Source organism: Hetaerina americana, unplaced genomic scaffold (genome assembly GCF_022747635.1).
Source record: "Hetaerina americana unplaced genomic scaffold, ioHetAmer1.1.p SCAF_24, whole genome shotgun sequence".
NCBI lineage: Eukaryota > Metazoa > Arthropoda > Insecta > Odonata > Calopterygidae > Hetaerina > Hetaerina americana.
Genome location: NW_027286808.1, coordinates 2,940,041 through 2,959,914, shown reverse-complemented (window position 1 = coordinate 2,959,914; position 19,874 = coordinate 2,940,041). Strand labels below are relative to the sequence as shown.

At 39.5% G+C, this 19,874-nt stretch overlaps 1 protein-coding gene across 1 annotated transcript in view; it reads right to left on the bottom strand.

Annotated features, from left to right (window-relative positions):
- Positions 1 to 558: 558 nt before the first annotated feature.
- The window catches only part of LOC139689526 (TBC1 domain family member 30-like), a 355,900-nt gene continuing 336,584 nt past the window's right edge, over positions 559 to 19,874 (bottom strand). Inside the window, exons 4-5 of the mRNA XM_071586699.1 lie at positions 6,974 to 7,099; positions 559 to 765 (exon numbers count right to left, since the gene is read on the bottom strand). Of these exons, the coding sequence (XP_071442800.1) occupies positions 559 to 765; positions 6,974 to 7,099 (333 nt within the window). The remainder of the gene's footprint in view (positions 766 to 6,973; positions 7,100 to 19,874) is intronic.

Sequence of the window (19,874 nt, the reverse complement as noted above, 5' to 3'; positions counted from 1 at the left end):
TACGGAGCGAAGTTTAAATTACAGATAAAATCTCTCAATTTCAATTCAATGCCAATGCAATATGCAACCATGCGCATACTTGACCAACGGTATGAATTCAGCACTTAACGCACACGTTGCACGTTGTCGTTGGTTCTTGACGTCGACGACCATTCAGCGAGGAGTTAGTCCTCCCCACTCTCTCGGCCATCTTTGAAGATCTTGTGCCCCTTAAAAACTGCAGTTTGTGACATGCTTTTATCCATGAACACATGAAATATCATGCCCAACGTCTCCGTACCCGATTTACTGAGTCCAACACAAAATTTGATGGCATACCACTGTTCAATCGTTCCCTGATCTTTGCGCTTGCACTGAGTCATTAGACAGGGGTCCACTAAAAACAGGATTTAGCCTAAACGAACGCTCGCAGGCGATTGGCGCTTGTTGAAGGTCAGACCCCCTACTGAGCGGTACGAGCGTGCTGGAACGTACAGTCACATTCGGAAAAATTGTTTCCGAATACTTTTTATACAAACCTTGTACATGCTCCTAGATTGGCTACCTTTAACCTGAAATTCATAATATTCTCACCTTGATGGCATCTGCTTCGCTTCGCTCAGTCACCTGCAGGATGAGGGCGGCCAGCATGTTGAAGCCCTGGCAGTAGCCAACTGCCTTGTTCCATCGCGCGAAGCCTAGGAGTACTCGCTTGAGGACTGCCTGGTTGGCTGCGGCACCCTCCGAGCCTCCGCAGAACAGGCTGCATCCCGTACGATGGAGATCCTAGCACGTGATGAGAGTGATATTTTAATTTAATGGAATTCAAAGTCATAACTAGCAGTAAAGACTAGGATTATATTGGAGAGATATACTGTATGTATCAAGGCACGTCAGAGATGAATGTTAAATTTAAGATACTTAAACGTCACCAGAAATTACAATACTTGGCAGAAAAATCTTTCATGAGTTGTCATCAAATACGCTCCAATAGTGCTAATGCTGTAGGAACACAAAAGGAAACACAAATCAAAGCAAACGAGTGAAAATTTCTTTTATGCCATTTTCAAAGGGTGTCTATATCATTTGAGGAGGAAAGTAAGAATGCGTGGATTTTACTGCTTAAGGGGAACTCACCATTACCCCCTTTACCCTCCGGAAGCGGTCCAAAATCACCACCATGCACTTTTAACCGACAGGCTTTTTTGTCATTAAAGCCCATCAATCAACGTGGAGTATGAGCTTTCACACTCTTATCTAGTAGTAAGAAAAACAATACTACTTTTCCCCTCATGCCTCAGTGAACATTAACAAGTTTGAACACTGACAATGAATATTCCAGATAATAATGTAGCTTTGTAGCCCCCTTCAATCTTGAGTGGGTGCAAGTCAGGACGGATGGTGCGAGTTTTGGGAGTGAGACGCACGGAAGCGAGAAATAGAGAGGAAACGACAAAACGGGATAGTGGGAAGTCTGTGGAAAGCGCATTTTGATATTAAGGGGAAGGAGAACCTATATATATATATATATATACATACACCCATATATATATATATATACACCCACACACACACGCACATATATATATGTATATATATATATATATATATTTTTTTTTTTTTTTAAGGTAATCTACAGGTTAAGGTAGGTTTTCGGATGGAAACAACTACCAAACAAATATTTTATTACTCCTAACAAAAAACAAAATCCATCATCCTACTCTATATCAGGTCCCTCTTCATCTCTGAGTACTTTCTTCCTCCCTTCATCCCGTCCAACATCCCTATCCTGTTCCTTCCCTTTCCTCTTTTGCCCAACATTCTACCCTCTATCACAGTCTTCAACATCCCACTGCCAGTCAACACCCCCTTCATCCACTTTTCCTGCCTCCATAGGATTGCTCCCAACAAACCCCTCTCTTCGCCCACCATACCAAGTACTTCCTCATTTGTTTTCTTCTCTGTCCATTTCACCTTCTCCATTCTTCTCCACACCCACATTTCAAAAGCCTCCAATCTACGTCTATCCTCCTGCTTCAATGACCACGTTTCCGCACCGTACATAGCTACGCTCCATATCAAAGTTTTTATGAGTCTTTTCTTAACATCCTTACTCAAAGTCCCTGTCATCAACTCCCTCCTCCTTGTGAAAGCCTCTTTGCCTAGCGCAATTCTTCTCCTTACGCCCCTACTACTTTGACCGTGTTGGTCCAAGACACTACCGAGATACATAAACTGTTCTACCTGCTCTAGTTTTTGCCCTCCTATTTTAATGTTAAGCTTAGGCTTTTTCTTTCTAGAAAATCGCATAACCTTTGTTTTATTAATGTTGATTCTCATCCCATACCTGTCGCACTGAATTTCCAATAAACTCAGCAATGCTTGCAGCCCCTTGGCTGACTGACAAACTAAAGCTTGGTCATCAGTAAACCTAACTGATTTTACGAATTCCCCGCCCACTTTCATTCCTACTTCCAGTTCTTCCCATGCCTCTTTGATCATTTCCTCTACATACAGGTTGAAAAGCAACAGTGATAATGGGCAACCCTGCCTTACACCCCTTCCTAACACTGCCCATCCGGACTCCCCGTTTCCCACCCGCACCTGAGCAGTCTGAGACATGTACAGGTTGCGGATTAGCCTCCTTTCCCTCCAATCTCTTCCTATTTTCTGCAATATACTCATTAGTTTTTCCCAATTCACTCTATCAAACGCTTTTTCGAAATCTACGAAACAGGCAAATACCTCCTGGTTGTGTTCTATATTCCTCTCGATTAATAATCTCATTACTGCAATGGCATCACGTGTACCTCTCCCCTTCCTAAACCCAAACTGATCATCCCCTAAGTAATCATTTGCCCTACTCTATATCCTTTTGTTTATGATCCTGAGAACAACTTTAGCTGCGTGGGATATCAAACTAATTGTCCTATAGTCCTCACATGACGTGGCCTTTACCTTTTTCGGAATAGGAACTAAAACTGATCTCACAAAGTCTTCCGGCCAGATTCCCTCCTCATGAATACTACGGATCAGCCCATATAGCCTCTTCCTCCCACATTTTCCTAAGCATTTTAAAAGTTCCACGGGAATGTTATCTACCCCCACGGCCTTATTTAGTTTCATCTCCCTTAATGCCCTTTCTATCTCATTGTCTAGTATGCCTGGACCTAAGCTGTCTTCCTCTACGTCACTTTCTTTTTCAATGTCTAACTTTGTTGGTCTCAGTTCTTTACTATACAGTTCTTCTATATACTCCTTCCATCTCTCTTGGATCTTTCCTGCGTCTACTTTTACCTTACCCGCCTTATCTCTAACTGCAATCGTTGTTCTCACTTTCTTACTTCCCGATAAAGATTTAGCTTTGCTGTACAGCGCACCGATTTCACCCTTCCTCTGCAGACTTTCCGTATCCTCGCACTGCGTCTTCCACCATGCCTCTTTTGCTTTATTTGTTGCCCGCCTCAATTTATTGTTCAATTCTTTGTACTTCATTTTGCCTGATTCTGTATTTATATTCTTCCATTTTCGCCGCTCATCCATCTTTGTGATCATTTCATCCTGATCCATGGTTTCCTAGTCCTTTTAGCGTTAACGGTTCCAATAGTGTCTTTTGCGGCTTTAGACAACCCTTTCTTGATCATTTCCCATTTTTCTTCGATAGTACTAAGCCCTTTACCATCCTCCATGATTTTTTCTACCGCCTGTTTGTATTCCTTCCTTTTCAACCCATTTAATGCTTCTACATTCCATTTTCTAACTCGCCGCCCCTGCTTTATCTTTTTGAAACGTACGCTACATTTCATAACAACTATATATTGGTCTGAGTCCGCATCCGGTCCCGGGAAGCTGTGGGAATTTATCACACTGTTCCTAAACCTGTGTCTCACCAGGATATAATCTAGCTGATATCTTCCTGAGTCACCTGGCATTTTCCATGTATACCTGCGTCTTTTGTGGTGTCTAAACCAAGTGTTGGTGATGACTAAGCCCTATCTCCTGCAGAACTCAACTGCTTTCTCCCCGCGGTCATTCCTCGTGCCTAAACCGTAGTCCCCCACCTCATCACCATCTCTTCCTTCGCCTACCGTCGCATTCCAATCCCCCATCACTATCAAATGTTTCCCTGCAGGAACACACGCGATCATGTCCTCTAACTGATCGTATATCCTATCGACCTCTTCTTCCTTATGGTTGCTCGGTGGCATGTATACCTGAATAATAACTAAGTTCGTCGGTTCTGCTTTTATCTCCACTAGTAGTATTCTATCCGTTACCTGCTCTATGTTGACTACGCTTCTTCCTACCTCTTCATTTAATACTATGGCAACCCCTCGTTGGGTCTCGTCCCCACCGCTGTATATTATTCTATACTTATCACTCCAGTAATCCCCGCTATTTTTCCATCTCACCTCGCATAGACCTAAAATATCTATATTTCCCCTTTCCATCTCTCGCTTAACATTCTCCAATTTCCCTGTCCTCATCAATGTCCTAATATTCCACGTACCTATTCTAACTAATTTGGTCTTCTTCTCCTGTGTCTTCTGTCCTGCTGCTGCTGCTGGTTTTCCCTTGCAAGGGTTTCGTGGGATGACGACTGCGGAAGCCTTGCCTCCCCCGTTGTCGGGCACGACTCACGGCCGATTGGGCCGAGCCCCGTGGTTGCCAGGACTCAAAATATCTCTATTGTCCATCATATTTTTCTTGGGAATGATAATTGAGGTGGTTTCCCTTTGCCTTCCTCAATAGTGCTTTTAACGTGACACCATCACTTACTGGCCGCCCCACTGGGGTCAGGCGCCATTGCAGCCGCCTCACTGAGGAACAGACGCTGCGTGGACTACCTTTCGTCTGGCTCCTAACCTTCGACCTATCTGGCATGGGTGACCCTACCAGGAGCAATAATTATTACTCCCGCCAGCACAGCTCTAGGGGTCATCGGAACGCACAAGCCATTCCACCACGTCAAGGTTGTAGTCCGGGTAGGGATATATATATATATATATATATATACTATATAAATATATATATATATATATATTACATATATATATATATATATATTTATACATATAATTTTTCATTAAAATTTTTTTTTTCAAATTTTAAAAGAAACATTTACCTCAATCTCGCCAAATTCATTTTAGTGACGAAAAATATGGTTTTTAAACAACTTTATAATGCATTATGTGTGCAGAAACATTGTAAGTAGAGTTTTTAGGTGGATTCCGAAATTAAAATGTAGCATCACAGTACGAGGTCTGTTCAAAAAGTATTCCGGATTTTGAATTTTCGCGAGTCACGTATATTTGATATTCGATTTCTTTGTGACGTTATGTTGATAATTATGTCTCTCACTTATTCCGAAAAGTTTGGCCATTTTGAATGTTCAGTGAATTGTTAATAGCTGTTTTGCTTGGACGTGTTTTGGCTTGTTTCCGATTTTTGCCTGTTCCAAAAAATGGATCAAAGAAAAATGTTGTGTGAAAAACAAAAATTAAGTGCGCGGACGCATTCCGAACGTTGACTGTGGTATATGAAGAAGTTAACTTGGACCGAAGCAACGTTTATCGATTATACAAAATATTCTCAGAGGGCCGAGATATATGTGAACGACGAAGAGCGTGCCGGACGCCCGAGCACGTTAACAACAGACGAAAACATTGATGAAGTGAAGTCTATAGGCCAATCGTCGAATCACCGTTAGAGAAGTCGCTGAGGGCCTACATATATCGATTGGCTCGTGCCATTCGATTTTTACCAATGATTTGAGCATGACACGGGCCGCCGCGAAATTCGTACCAATATTGCTCAATTTTGACCAAAAACAGCAACGGATTAACATTGCTAATGAGGTGTTAGACTCTGTCTGCAACGACCCAAATTTGCTCCAGAGGGTCATAACTGGAGGTGAATCATGGGTTTATGGCTATGACGAGGAAACTCCCAAACTCACAATCATCCCAATGGAAGCTGCAGCCAAGGCTGAAAAAAGCGCGCGGAGATCGGTCGAATATAAACGTTTTGCTTCGATTGCAGGGGCGTGAAGCATAATGAGTTCTTACCACAGGGTAGAACGGTAAATAAAGAATATTATCTGCAAGTTATGCGCGATTTGCGCGAAACAATCCCACTCAAACGCCCGGATTTGTGGAAGAAGCAAAATTGGCCTTTGCACCATGACAATGCCCCTGCTCACATATCGTTATTTATGCGTGAATATTTGGCCAAAAAAAACACACTAATGATGCCGCAGCCACCGCATTCCCTAGATCTAGCCCCCAGTGACTTTTTCTTGTTCCCGAAACTGAAGAGGCCCATGAAAGGACGACGCTACGCTACGATTGACGAGACAAAGACTGCATCGAAGTAGGAGCTGAACAAGATCACAAAAAATGATTTTGTGAAGTGCTTCGAGGATTGGAAAAAACGTTGGCACAAGTATGTAATATTTAATGGGGATTACTTTGAAGGGGAAAAATGGATATTCATGAATAAATAAATAATGTTTGAAAAAACAGAGTGGCGATATTTTTTTAATAGACCTCGTATATCACTATTCCTTCTACACTCAACTATTCTACTCGTGAAAATATTAAATCACCGTGAATACAGGCATCACTACCCGACTCAAGCTTTATTCAGGATTTATCTAGAATTTTTATTTTCCAGTGCTTAAGCAACCGTGGATCGCTGGTCACTCGAGATTGGTTTGATTACGAATCTGGATGCATGACGACCAGGAGATATGTCCATTTCACGGATTTGGCAATTTCACAGTTTCTGGGTGGTTCATGGAAGTTGCAAAGGGTTTGGAATCGATGGCCTCTCTCCGCTTCGACAGCGACACGTCCGAATGTCACTTCGTCCAGTATCCCCAATCATAATGCACCAATCTCCCGATTCAGTGCTCCCCTCCCCCCATTTGAAGCCCCAGCCCCTCACTCCTGCACAATCCAGTTTTGTGTTCAAACCTCATACACGTACACACCTTAACGATCTGGATGCCGAGCTCTTCGTCGTCTGGGTGGCGCCATTCGTTGAGGCACATCCGCTCGGCCTTGGACCAGTCTACGCCCCGAGACTGCAGGTGCTTCTCTGCCAGGGTAAGCCAAAGCTGTGGGAATGAGATTAAAATTGGAATAAGAGTTAGAATCCATTGTACTGGGACAAGTCCCCTAGGATAAAAATACACTGAATAGAAAATAAATCCTAAAAGTTATAGCAGATAAAAATACAGTCACGAATGATACAGTCGGCGTTCTGAACTTCGGAAATGATATCTTGATTATAGTTGCAATCTGCAAAAAAGGATTTTTAAGGCTTAAGTTTCATGGATAAAACTTGTCCAATTATATTAAATGCCATTTGCCGTTTCATACCTTTTATCATGCTCTCACAAGAATTTAGTGTAAAATGAATTTTAATTTTCCAGGATGATTTTAAATGCACAGATTTAATCATTCAGAACATTAAAAGTATGCTTTTTTGAGTTTATAATATATGGAAGCTATATGGTTTTCAAAAATCAAAAGGTAGAGGGAAGTAAATATTAAATGGCTGAAAATATACATAAACATAGAGACGAAATTCTATATGAAGGGCAAGAGATTACGTCATTGTATGCATTCGGAATACATGATAGGAACTCAATTGAGCTCACTACATCAGATGGATCCGCTTATATGAGCTACCAATAACTATCGAAATTCCATTTCGATTATTCAAATTTAATGAGATTTCAGTCGTAATAATGTGATATTTACATTTAAAGGATTAAAGTTTAGCTATTGCTACCCTATCACGAAAAATGCAGACAAATATGTTTCATTAAGTTTGAGAACAGCTGAGATAATGCCGATAACAATGAGAGAGAATGCTTGAAATAATAATGACATAATATCAAAATGCTTAATATCCTTCTTTACTGTGTGGCGCAAGGTTTGAATGTGTAAAAACGGAATGTGAAAATACCATCCTACAGCAGAACCAAAAATGAATAAAATTCATCCTGGGAGAGAAAGTTTGATATCAGAGTTCTTGAACACGGGAGAGTAGCTATACCAATTAATAAAAAAGAGGTAATCTCAAAAGATTGATTGAAACAAAGGATACGTATGTGAGAGTAAAGTTCTGTGGTGCAACAAGAAAACTTAATGAAAACACGACAAAAAACCAAATGGCATGATGGATAATTTACCAAGGATAAATAATTTTTAAATTAAATTACTGGTGTGAATGTCACAAAATTGAGCGTTTAATTACCTCAGAACGACCGAAAGTTTAATCAGTTCATCGATATTTTAATGATCGATGCGGAAAAATAAATTTATTATGTAACTATTGACGACTGACTTCACCGAAGCATAATTTTCCCAAGTCAACTCTATTTTAAATGTCTTTATAATTTTATTAAATTCGCTCAAGTTCCTTTGAAATGTTGAGCAAGATAAAAAGGCTTTTAGGGAAAGAATGGTAATGGGTTTTCTCGTCTGAGGGAATTTGTGCTCACGGAGACGGGAATAAAAACTGAATTCAATCGGAATTCAATTACGAGACCTTGCAGGCTGCATTGTCATCGATTTTTCATAATTTTGAGTCGGTGAAAAGCTGAATTTCCCATTATGCCTTTTCAATTATTTGATTTTATTCTAAGGAGATACAGTACTCACTTTTTCCAGTCACAAGTGATCCCTCGAATTTTTTTTCGAACTAAGCGCATATAAGGATTAAGGGCAAGTAGGAAAAAATATAAAAAATGACTAAATGGCAGGTATACAGTGTGGTGATATTATCGCAATCAACGAGCAATTTTGATGAGACCCCTTAATTTCCCTGCTCATTCGGAGTAAATAATTGAGATGGAGTAAAAATATTGCGGCTTGGGAGAATTAAGTCTTCTAAAGGACATATTAATATACCCCATTCCAATATCGTTTGGATAGACTGTGTTCACTGTCGCAATGAAATCAGTTTAATAATGAAATGGTATAAATTTTAAACTGTGCCTTGACTTTAACTTTTTAATCCTTATCCAAATTGTTGAATATTAAAATAAATTAGAATGCTTTATGAAATTTAGTCTCGAAAACTAAAATTTTCAAAAACTATTTGGATGGAAGACAGGCGATTTAAAACATAGGAGCAGATACAGTGACTTTCCCATATTTAATTACACTTTAATTCGATAAAATGGATTAAACCTGTGTTTCTTTTGGGATAAACAGTTTAAATACACAGTCCATCATGTAATAAGGGTCCTACCACTCAAACTGTTTAATTATAACTCTCATCCCCACTGATTACTTAGAGCTGATCACTGCCAAAATATTGACTATATTTTCCCGATTTTTATTGGATAACTGAAATTGGTTAATATTTTAATTTGATACTAATTATGGAGGATCTCATGAGCAGGTTATTATTTCATATTAACCGTTTCCATAAGATGGGAGAGAAATAGCGACAAAATAACGCATTCATAGTATTACAACAAATTAGCGACCGTCAGAGATGAAATATTTAGCCGGAAGTTGATAATACATATCTTTCAAAGATTTAAAGTAAATAACCATCAAAACTCGAGGCGCATAACATTAAAATTAATGAATTATCACATGAATTCCTCATATTAAATGGAAACATGAAATATATTTAAAATCGAAAACCCTTTAGGGCATTTAATACCGCAATATTACCGACCGGAGTGTTCATTCTTGGACATGAGCAGTTCTTTTTCACACAGGAGCCAAGACGATACAAAAACTATACAAGATCATAGTCGGTAATATTATTTTCAAAATATATATTTACTCTATATTTCATTTGGGATATGGATAACTGAAAACTACTTTTACTTTCAATCATACGGAAGTAAACTTAAAAACAGTTCAAGGGATTAAAATTTTCGCATAACAAAACAAGATCCATCCATCGATTGATCGCCGACTCCAGAAACGCAAGTAAAGCAAGGAGACATTTTTGTGGACAAATGAATGCGACAAGTTCCTGGCGTTGGCTGATTAATGATGCTTATTTAAAAATATTAACCGGCGAACAATCCTCGCCTCGACTTGTATCTCAGCATGCCAGAGAAAGAAAGAAAAGAGAGAGCTAGAAGAGAGAGATAGAAGAGAGAAAAATAGAGAGGGAAGAAAGGAAAGAGAAAGAGAGAGAGAAACGAGCGAGTGTAGGGAGCAGGGAAAGAAGCATGCGATTTGACATCCATTTCTATCTTTAAACTGCAGTATTCGCGCATTTGACCGCAGGATGGCATCATCCTCGCAGACAACGATGCCCCGGACACCGAGCGTCCGCGCGGCACCACCACCCCCATCCCGCACGAAAAACCACCCTTCCGCTGTCCCCTCCTATCTGTCTGCGGCGCGGAGAGGCAAATAGGTGTGCTGCCGTCGACTTCGCTGACCGCCCGCGGGGATGCAGGGAAGCGCGGTCGCTCCGTGCTCAGTTGCCGGCGGGGGGACCGGCAGTGGCAGCCCGGGGAAACGAAATACGCCCTACCTCAAGGGAGACATCGTTTTCCAGCTACAAATCTTCCAGCAAACCATGACCGAGGGATTGGGTCAACATGCTTTTCGTTAATGGTCGATCCCACATTTAAACTTTCCAAAAGAAGCAATACTTGAACTTATGACAGGATATAATTACTCATCGAGGGCTGAAGAATACTTTCATAAGAGAGGCGAAGACGATGACTCATTACGCAGTTACTTTCCGAGTCATTTAATTGAGATTACTATTATTAATCATGAGCAAAATGTTGATTAGAATTTACTTTTTAATGGTTCAATATTTCTATAAGATCACTATGTGAAATCTCATTGATTATCTTTCGAGTAATAAGTCTTGTATTGTACTTTTTCAAAGTATAATATCCTTCTTCGATGGTGAGAGGTATAAGCAAACTGTTTAATATAGCATCGTATTTTGGGGTTTAAGCCAGATTGATGATAATCTGAATTAAGATTTAAAGAACTTGATATTCTGACGGATTTCCTTGGGAGTTATAATTTCTGAGTGATAAAAACTATGAAATCAAAATACTTTTCGAAATTGTTTTTGTTTATTTTAGATGAAAGCAAAAATCTGATGTCTATTTATTTTTAATTTATGAAGAACCGCTAACTTCGATCCTTGAAGAATTAACATCGACTCAATTTATCCTCCGACCACCGGGTATTTTGAGGTTTAATGTGCAAAAGATTTATCAAATGGTTTAATTATATTGGAATATTTCCTTGAGGCAGTGCACAAAGTTGTATTCTTTAGATTGTTGTATGGAAGTGGAATTTCTATTATTATGGATAAGAAGAAATGCCGACGGAATATGTTGGTTATGGAGTAGTTGGAGAACGTTTGTGGGAAAAAAAGGAACTAGGGTAGAGAGTGAATGCATCATGAAGGAGTCTGTAATGAATATACCAGTAATAATCAATTATGAAAGCTGTACGCTACATTAGTTTCGTCATGATGAGAGATCGAATGAAACTTTATCATGAAACTGAGAGAAAGAAGAGGAGTCAATGAGAGAAGAGTTAATAGTTTGATAGGGAAGGGTAGCTCGGTCAGGTGTGATGTGGTTGGGGATACTACCATGACCGGTATTAAAAAGAGGAGAGTATATTACCGGTATTAAAAAGAGGAGAGCTTGCACTAAAGAGGGTACCGTGGTGACAGATGACAAAACAAGGATGTAATGGTAGGAAAGTAGGGAAGACTTCAGTAAAGGCTTCCTTTTAAAGCCTAAAACAATACTTTCCTAGACAGTGCCTACTTAGAAAGGGTACGATGTGAAGGAGATCATGGTACCAATAGCTGCGAATATAAATAGCTCATCCCTTTAGGCTACGTAATTGTGGATGGGTTTCTCGGTTAACTGACGCACCGTATTGCTAAGCTTATCTCGAAAATTTCACGAAATTTGAATGCAAACTGGGTAAATTTTCTATTCATTTAAGATATGAGGACTCTTTACAAGAGCCACTGAGATACAAATATTAGTGCATTAACCATATGTTGTAACGTGCACTTTGTTATTTTTGCTCCTCGTCTCGGAGATTTCTCTCATTCGACATTTCGTCGATACTTCCGTGGACTTTCCAGAATATTGGAAAAAATGGAAAGAGTAGACGAAAGGAAAACATAAGAGACGATAGAAAAACACAGAGGGAGAGAGAGACGTGGAGGAAAATAATGAACTTTCCGATTATTCACAGCCTGAAACACTACTTGCACTGAATTACTAAGCCAAAGAGAATTGCTGCTCTCATTTGCGGGTGTCAAAAATACAATTTCATAGATTTGATTTGAAAGAACGTTGAAATGTAAAAATATGAGATATCATTCCAAATGGATGCTTAATCTCGGGAAGAAGTTGGATTGAGGGAGAATGAATGGATGCATACGGTGCATGGAACTGAAAAGATTACCAGCAATATTTTTCACATTTTTTTCTTTCCATGACGTTTTCACGAAGGATGATGGTCTCTCCTTTACAGAATTGATAGCGATACCTTTTTAGTTAATAGTAGAACCAACGTTTTTTTCTTCCCGTATCTTGTATGCATGTTACGCGTGAATTCCTTGTATGAATGCATCCTCCGTAGTACACAGTTCTCGCAGGTGCAGATAATCATATTAATGCAATATTCAATAATCACTTATGCTCTCCAAAACTATAGAGTGAAATATAAGAGTTAATATGTTCCTGGGCCAAACTGCTGACGCATGCGGTCATTTATAGTGAGCTAAACTGTAATCGCGTTTTAGTATCGAAATTCGAAGATTTTTCTTCCTCATAAGTTTATTCTTAAATTAAATTTTGGTAAAAATTGATTTTATATATTTAAATTTCTGCATATCCTATAGATATATCGAGTAACCGCAAATGAAATACGTGCACATTAGATTTTAGCCAATATGGCATTCTCTTGCAATCAACCAGATAAGACTAACATAATTCCATAGCATTTTGCAAAAGATTCATTTTAAAGACCATTTGTTAACGTCACAAATTTAGCTGGGGTAATACTAACGAAGGCAATATAGCTTTTGGAAGGAAAAATATTTTATTCCCGTCAAAATAACCAGCCTTGATTTCCCATTAAAATTATTTATTGAATATTATAAAACAAATGTTTAAACTAAAACCCTGGCGACTCATAACTCCTTCTGGAAGTTTAAACATAAGTTTTACCCCCACAAACTATAAAACGGAAAAATAATACCTCCCTGGTGGCATTAGGAGAAACAAAAATAGATCGAGGAAATAAAACATAGTCGATATCAAGCTGTGATAAATCATTTCCTCTCACACCTCTGCAACCTCCCCGAGGAACAAAACGAGTGTTCGGAGAAAAAAAATCATCTCTAAGGGCTTTTTTTTAAATTTATGTACTTTACGGCGTAAATAACTTATGGATCAGTTGATTGCCTGCGTTGGTTAACACTGCAATTTCATTCACCTTGGGTGCATTGGAATTTCCACTGCGTTGCAAGAACGAGTGGTATGCTCCCTGCGCTGCTAGCTTAATACTTTAAAAAATTACGTTTCAATCACTCTTTTTATTCAGCAAAACATTATCATGCATGGATGATAAGATCACCATTTGCGACATTTTTACTGAGAGAGAAGGAATTTGGACGTGCTGATAATCATTTGCAAAAATTTAACTGAAAGATAAGGAAATTCCAACCTCACGAGAGGTTGGAAGCAATAATTCAATAAGTACGTTGGAAAAACATACGAAAATAATAAACCTAGCATAAACCTAGGTGATTGGAAATCGGACCAGAGATAAATAGAAGCCTTCAAAACCTGAAGCTGGAAATGGAAGCTCAATCAAAAGGAGAGATAACATGGGAAATTAAGTATACCATAGTGTAGCAGAGAAAAAGACAAATGACGGTAGGAAAAGGAGTGGGAATACCTGAAGACTATAAGATTGTGTTAAAAAAGGTAATAGATGGGAAAATAATTTTGGATATACCGAGTGAAAGACAGAAGTAAACAGATAGACCAAGAAAATAATCATATTAGACGATGAAATATTAGGGCGTAGGGAAGTTCGAAACCAAAAGAGAAGAGTGGAGGGCAACAGTCAACCAATATTCAGAGTGAAACACTATGAATGATCATGGCATTAATAGACGAGAATAAAAATATTAAAATAAATTATAAAAGTTTTTACGGAAGATGAACACGAAAAGAAACCTTTGAGAATGAACAGTTAAAGCGGCATCAAGCGTTGCAAAATACGTCTAGATATCTCTAAAGTAAGCTACGTACGAATGGAAATGAGAACATACCCATATTTGCACGAAACTAATAGAGTGCGGAGAATATTAAACAGTTATCAATACGAGCGTATTTTTCTTAAGCACGTACTTGAGAACAGAGAATCGAGAGGAATAACTTCTACATCCGAAACAAGGGAGATTTTGCCGAGGCAAATACTTACAGAAAAATTAGTAGGCCGGCATTGAAAATTGAAACTACCGAATCCATTGAATAGAGTCTTAGAAACTCGCGAGCATGAACCGGCAACAATCTCAAGAAATGGAATCTCTTCATGGGGAAATTAAGGACTATCCACGAAGGATTTAATTCGATGACGAAGCAGACTTTGCCTTCCTCTTCTCCAAATTTACGCCCCAGCACAATTCCAGCTAAATTACGACGATCGGTGGTGCGGAGCGAGGGATTCAGTAGGCAGTTTACAGCGGCGGGGCACAGTATCCGCCAGCGCGAACAGTCCTGAATGATGAAGTCATGAAAGGGTCGAATTCGAATGAGCATTGTCTTAGTATCACAAGGGGAAGCGACCGATGGTTGGGTTCATTTGCGGGCAAGTTGGGGGTAGATAGAATCTTTAGTGTTGGGGGAGGACGGTGAGGAACTCGGAGACGACCTTTGACCGCTTCAAACGAAACGCTTGGAGGAACACAGTTTAGCACCCTATCCAAAGGACGAAGTATTTTCCGAACGGGAGCCACAAGAGAATATATGTAGGTACAAATGATAAATTTGAAACGGCCTATCTCGAGAGAGAGAAAAGCCATCAGTCATAACATCCGGTCAAGCCTCTTCGCTTACTTCTGGCTTGGCTATGCCGTGTACCTCTTTGGCTGTCTTAAGAGATTATTCCTGCGTTGATAATGTTAATATATTACCATATTAAACAAATGGAGTTGTGCAGAACTTTTGATCTTCCATAAGTAACTGTAGGATACTTGCTGGCCATGTACTTGACCTTAAGATGCCCGGGATATGCTTCTCTGTCCTCGAACGTTACCATAGCGCGTGAGAGGACTTCCATCTATCTTTTAAATAGCCCTCGGTACTGAGCAGGAATTGGAACCGGAAATTCTGTTTTTTATTATTAGTTTATGAGATTAATGAAACAACAATCATCCAATATTTAGCTCGGCAAACATCACCCAAATATCACACCCTCGACAGAGGTGACTACGAAGCCACGAACTTCGGGTTCCCTATTCGTGACGTTCGAGGCACGTTGTCTCTAGACTACATGCTTATTAAACGGAGATATTTTTCGTGGTGCATACATTTCGACCGACATTTCAAGTCAAAGAGAGATTTAGTCCGAAAATACGTTACTCTGATCGTTATATTTATGGAATTCACTAAGAGGCTTAAGTCGTTAAAGTGATGCCGTTTTAAAATGAAATATTCTGTGGTAAGCGAGGGAATTTTACCCGGTGAAAGTTTTGAGAAAATACAACTTCCGTAATTCCGAGGCTTTTCCAGGAGGCGAACTCGCAGATTCTCTTCCAATAAATCAAAACAAACGTTTTTCGCAGACGACCTTGGATTTAATACCCCCTCTAGCAAATGCTAAAACCCAATGCGGCAAGAATAATTTCAAGTATTTATTCATATCCTTTTCCAAATACTATAACTAACAGAAGGATCCATAGATAAATAAAAATGTATGAGAGAAATACCTGGAGTACCAACTAAAATGAAAATACAGGCAGTGTTTTGGCAATCTGATAAGGCAATCTGTAGTGTGTGTAGATATACAAACATCAATCTTTCTAATAGGTTTAAAAATGTCACCAAAGCAAAGAAATAATCATCCATAATTCAAATGAATTTCTTGAATGAAATAATATAGTGTTTTAATGTAGAATCTACTTATACTTCTTCTTGATATCCTGCAAAGCACCATAAGCATTGCTGTCCTTATTCTAACTGGAATTGAACACCACCATTTCGGGATTTAAATGCATTTTTTGGACAGAAAGGTTTAAATAAAACGAAGTTAAAATTAAGGCCTTATCAATCAAGTACCGAATAACCAAAACAAAAAACTGCACTGTAAAACTATAAAGAGATGCAATAAAGGAAATAATAAAAAATATCAATATAAGTATTAGTTCAAAGGTGAAGATTTGGGTTTAGCGCCGATAAAGGTTCAGCACAGAAAAGAAGGGGAACAAAGACTTGGTCTTAATACGGAGCTAAGTTAAACCTACCTCTAGGACTAATTAACATGACTGTGGTGTGGAGTATATTCTTAATAAATTATGTGACGGAAGATGGAATTGGACTACGTCTTAAGTACTGGTAAAATGTTTAAATGATCTGGAGACACGTTACTACATAAATATTCTAAATAAGGCCATAAAAGAGAGCATGGTAACAACGTTCCTTGACCTTATGGTCATTCCTGCCTAGAAATCGTCTAATAAATCAAAATTTTTTATGTTTGCCAGCAGATTTTACGTATGTGGGTGCCCCAAGTGATTGTAACACCTAGGTATTTTGCCGTATCAACTACTTCTAGGTCAACTCTAGCTAATTTGTAAACAAATTCCGTTGAACTTTTAAAGAATTTTACCGCCGAACATGTGCTATGGTTTAATGGCAATCTCTATGTTGTACACCATTCCGAAATACAAACTAGATCCTTTGCTAGCGTTGAATGATTCTCATTCCAAGATTTCTCCCAATATATCACCGTGTCATCCGCGAACATCCTAATTTTTTTTCACTTCAAGGTTGAAATCGTTTACAAAAATCAAGAAAAGCAACGGCCCGGTAACACTACCCTGAGGTACACCCGAGACCACTCGTATTCTGTCGAAACTAGCGAATTTCTATGTGATGATGGAGTTTCCCCTTCTTATTTTTCAGTTCTGTACGACCTGTCTTGTTTTGGTAGAAGTCTGTCGAATAGTTGGTTTTAGTTCATTTTCATTCCCATTTTTCGCACAGCAAGTTACTAGTTGGTTAGGTAAATTGACATTAGTTTTGAATTGGGTCTTTCTCCAGCATATACAAGTTTGAACGTTATTTGATGGTTTTTTTAACGAAAATTTTTCCCCTTACCCTTCCTCTCCCATATCCTCCCTTATCTCTCACCCTTCCCACCTGGTGCTTGCACCCCCTGCCACACACCTTTTTGTTGGATCGCGGGGTATTCATGTCGATTTCGAGACTTAATTAATCGGACTGCACTTTAAAAGAAGATGATTAACTATTAGCATGAAGTAATTTTGATAAGCGTTCAAGTTCTGACAACTCCCTCATTATTTTACTCGGAGGTTGCTACCCATGGCTCTGTGCTCTGTAACAGTAAATATTTTCAAGTGCCATCAAGAGCCGAAAGTCCCCAGTTACGGAGAGACCTTAACTTTGAAAACCACTAGTCGTTTGAAATCGAGAGCAGGATCGTAACCAGCCTTCCAATTTTCGGCCCTGCCGCGGTTCGAAAAATAAATGGCCACGCTCATAATCGGGGCCGGGCTTAACAACTGCAAGGCGGGTGTGTGTGAGAGAGAGAGAGAAAGAGAACACCCGGTGTTCAAAAAACCCAGAGGTCGTGAAAATTCCACCAATTGGCGTATTCAGCCAGACGTGTAAAGCGCAGGAGAGGGTTTCCATCGATAAAATTTTGGTGTCGTGTGCACTGTTGCATCCCTCCCGTCATTCATGTCGTAAAAACATCCTTAAAAAGTGACTGAAATGGTGAATATTGACGGGAAAGATGAATAATTTATTTGATGAATTCCAATAAACAATGCTTTGAATTAATTTCAAATATGGTTAACCTTTCCCTTTTATGGCTGGATCATTTGTAAAATTATTTTTCGTTAGCATTTTTGGTTCTTAAGAGGGGAATATTTTATTTGAACAAATTTCCACTAACCGTATCATAAAATTATTTCACATAAACCAAGAAGAATTCAATTTTTAAAGCAATACTCTTGGTGGGTTAAAAATTAGAATAATATTATCTTTATCTCGTGAAAAGTGAAGAATTGAGAACAGTGACTAGCCAATTTTAAAATATTAATGCCTGCATCGCGATATTTCGTCAAATTTTAGCTGGCCAGTGGCGAAAAGCATGCTTCCTAAGTAGAAAAGCATATTTATTTTTGCTATAACTAAAACAATGTTGAAAAATACATAATTCAACGGTTACACTATTTATAAATACTCTCGAAATTTTAACAAAACTTTGAAGATGAATGAAATTTTTTTCCTGTGACTTGTAATTAGGAAAATATAAGAACCTGAGGGAGGAAGGATGCTAGGGCGGCTGAATTCACCGCATTTTCACTACAGACACTCACACCGCCACATGTTAGTATTTCATCCAACGAGCAGTGCAGGACGTAAGATGTATTCCCCTAGGAAAAGAGGCAGGCATAGGAATACACTCAATTCGTTAATAGCATCAAAACTGTATAATGTGATGTGAGACGTTAACACATTGACCACTGCAATTAACCAGTCGCTAGAGATTACTTGTCGATGTTTAGTGGTACTCCTTATGAAATGGAGAGTTCTCGTTGATGACATGCATTCACACAGTCGCTGGTAACATGTGCGGCGGCTCGCTTCTCAGCCCCTCTCCCAGATTCATTAATTCCACAACACGTGCTACCGTTTCCTGTTTCCGTAGTTAGTGCATAGTAATTCTTTGGCAAATCCACAACAAAATATGGAGAGAGAATTCTTGAGGAGAGTTTGGAGACATTATAATGGGAGACAAAAGAAACACTGTCCAGTCCGGTGGGATGGACTTTATAAAACCGGAATACCGAAGGAAGAGGGAAGGGAAATTGAAATTGGAAGCTGGAGAGAGGAAAGGCCTAGGATGCGTGTCCGTGGTGATTCAGAGTGGGGCAAAAATATACTATGCGACGAAAATATACTAGTATGCGACGAAATTTTAATGGTGGGAACTGAAGTGGGTGAGAAGACTCACGAGGCATTGAAATGAGATTCAATGGGAGGGACAAAGGGGGAAAGAGAGAGGAGTGAAGAAAGAGGAAGGGTGGGTGAGGGAGGAAGAAAGAAAAATAGGGAGAGTGAGAGGGAAGTGGGAAGGGTTGAAAAAGAAGAACATGGAAGTGAGAAAGCGGAGCAAGCGGGAGGCGGGGGAGAGTGGGAAGATTTACAAGAGGGAGAGGAAAAGATAGGTGGAGGGAGAAAGGTAGGAATTGAGAGAGGTAGGGAGAGAAAGAGGGAGGTAGGGAGAGTGATGAAGGGAGCGGAAGAGAGAGCGGGCGAATGTTTGCACCTGCGGAGGAGAAAAAAACATGGCGAAGTAAGGGGCGGATATCGCCTGGTACAAGGGAGGAGAGCTCTAGGGTATGATTTTGGGGTAGGCTGCAGGTATTACGTTTCAGCGAAATGAAGCTTATTCCCAAGAAGGAGAGGAATAGAGGAAGAGGCGGAGCCGTGCTGCTTCCCTCAACGGACGACTACCCTGAATATGGAAATCTTGTCTGGCGTCCTCGTCGAAGAGAAATCACCCCGGAATGTTGGTAGGTGTCGGGTCAATAGTTGAATTTTTTGCAGAAATGCCCTAGGAAACAAGATTTCGTGCATCTAT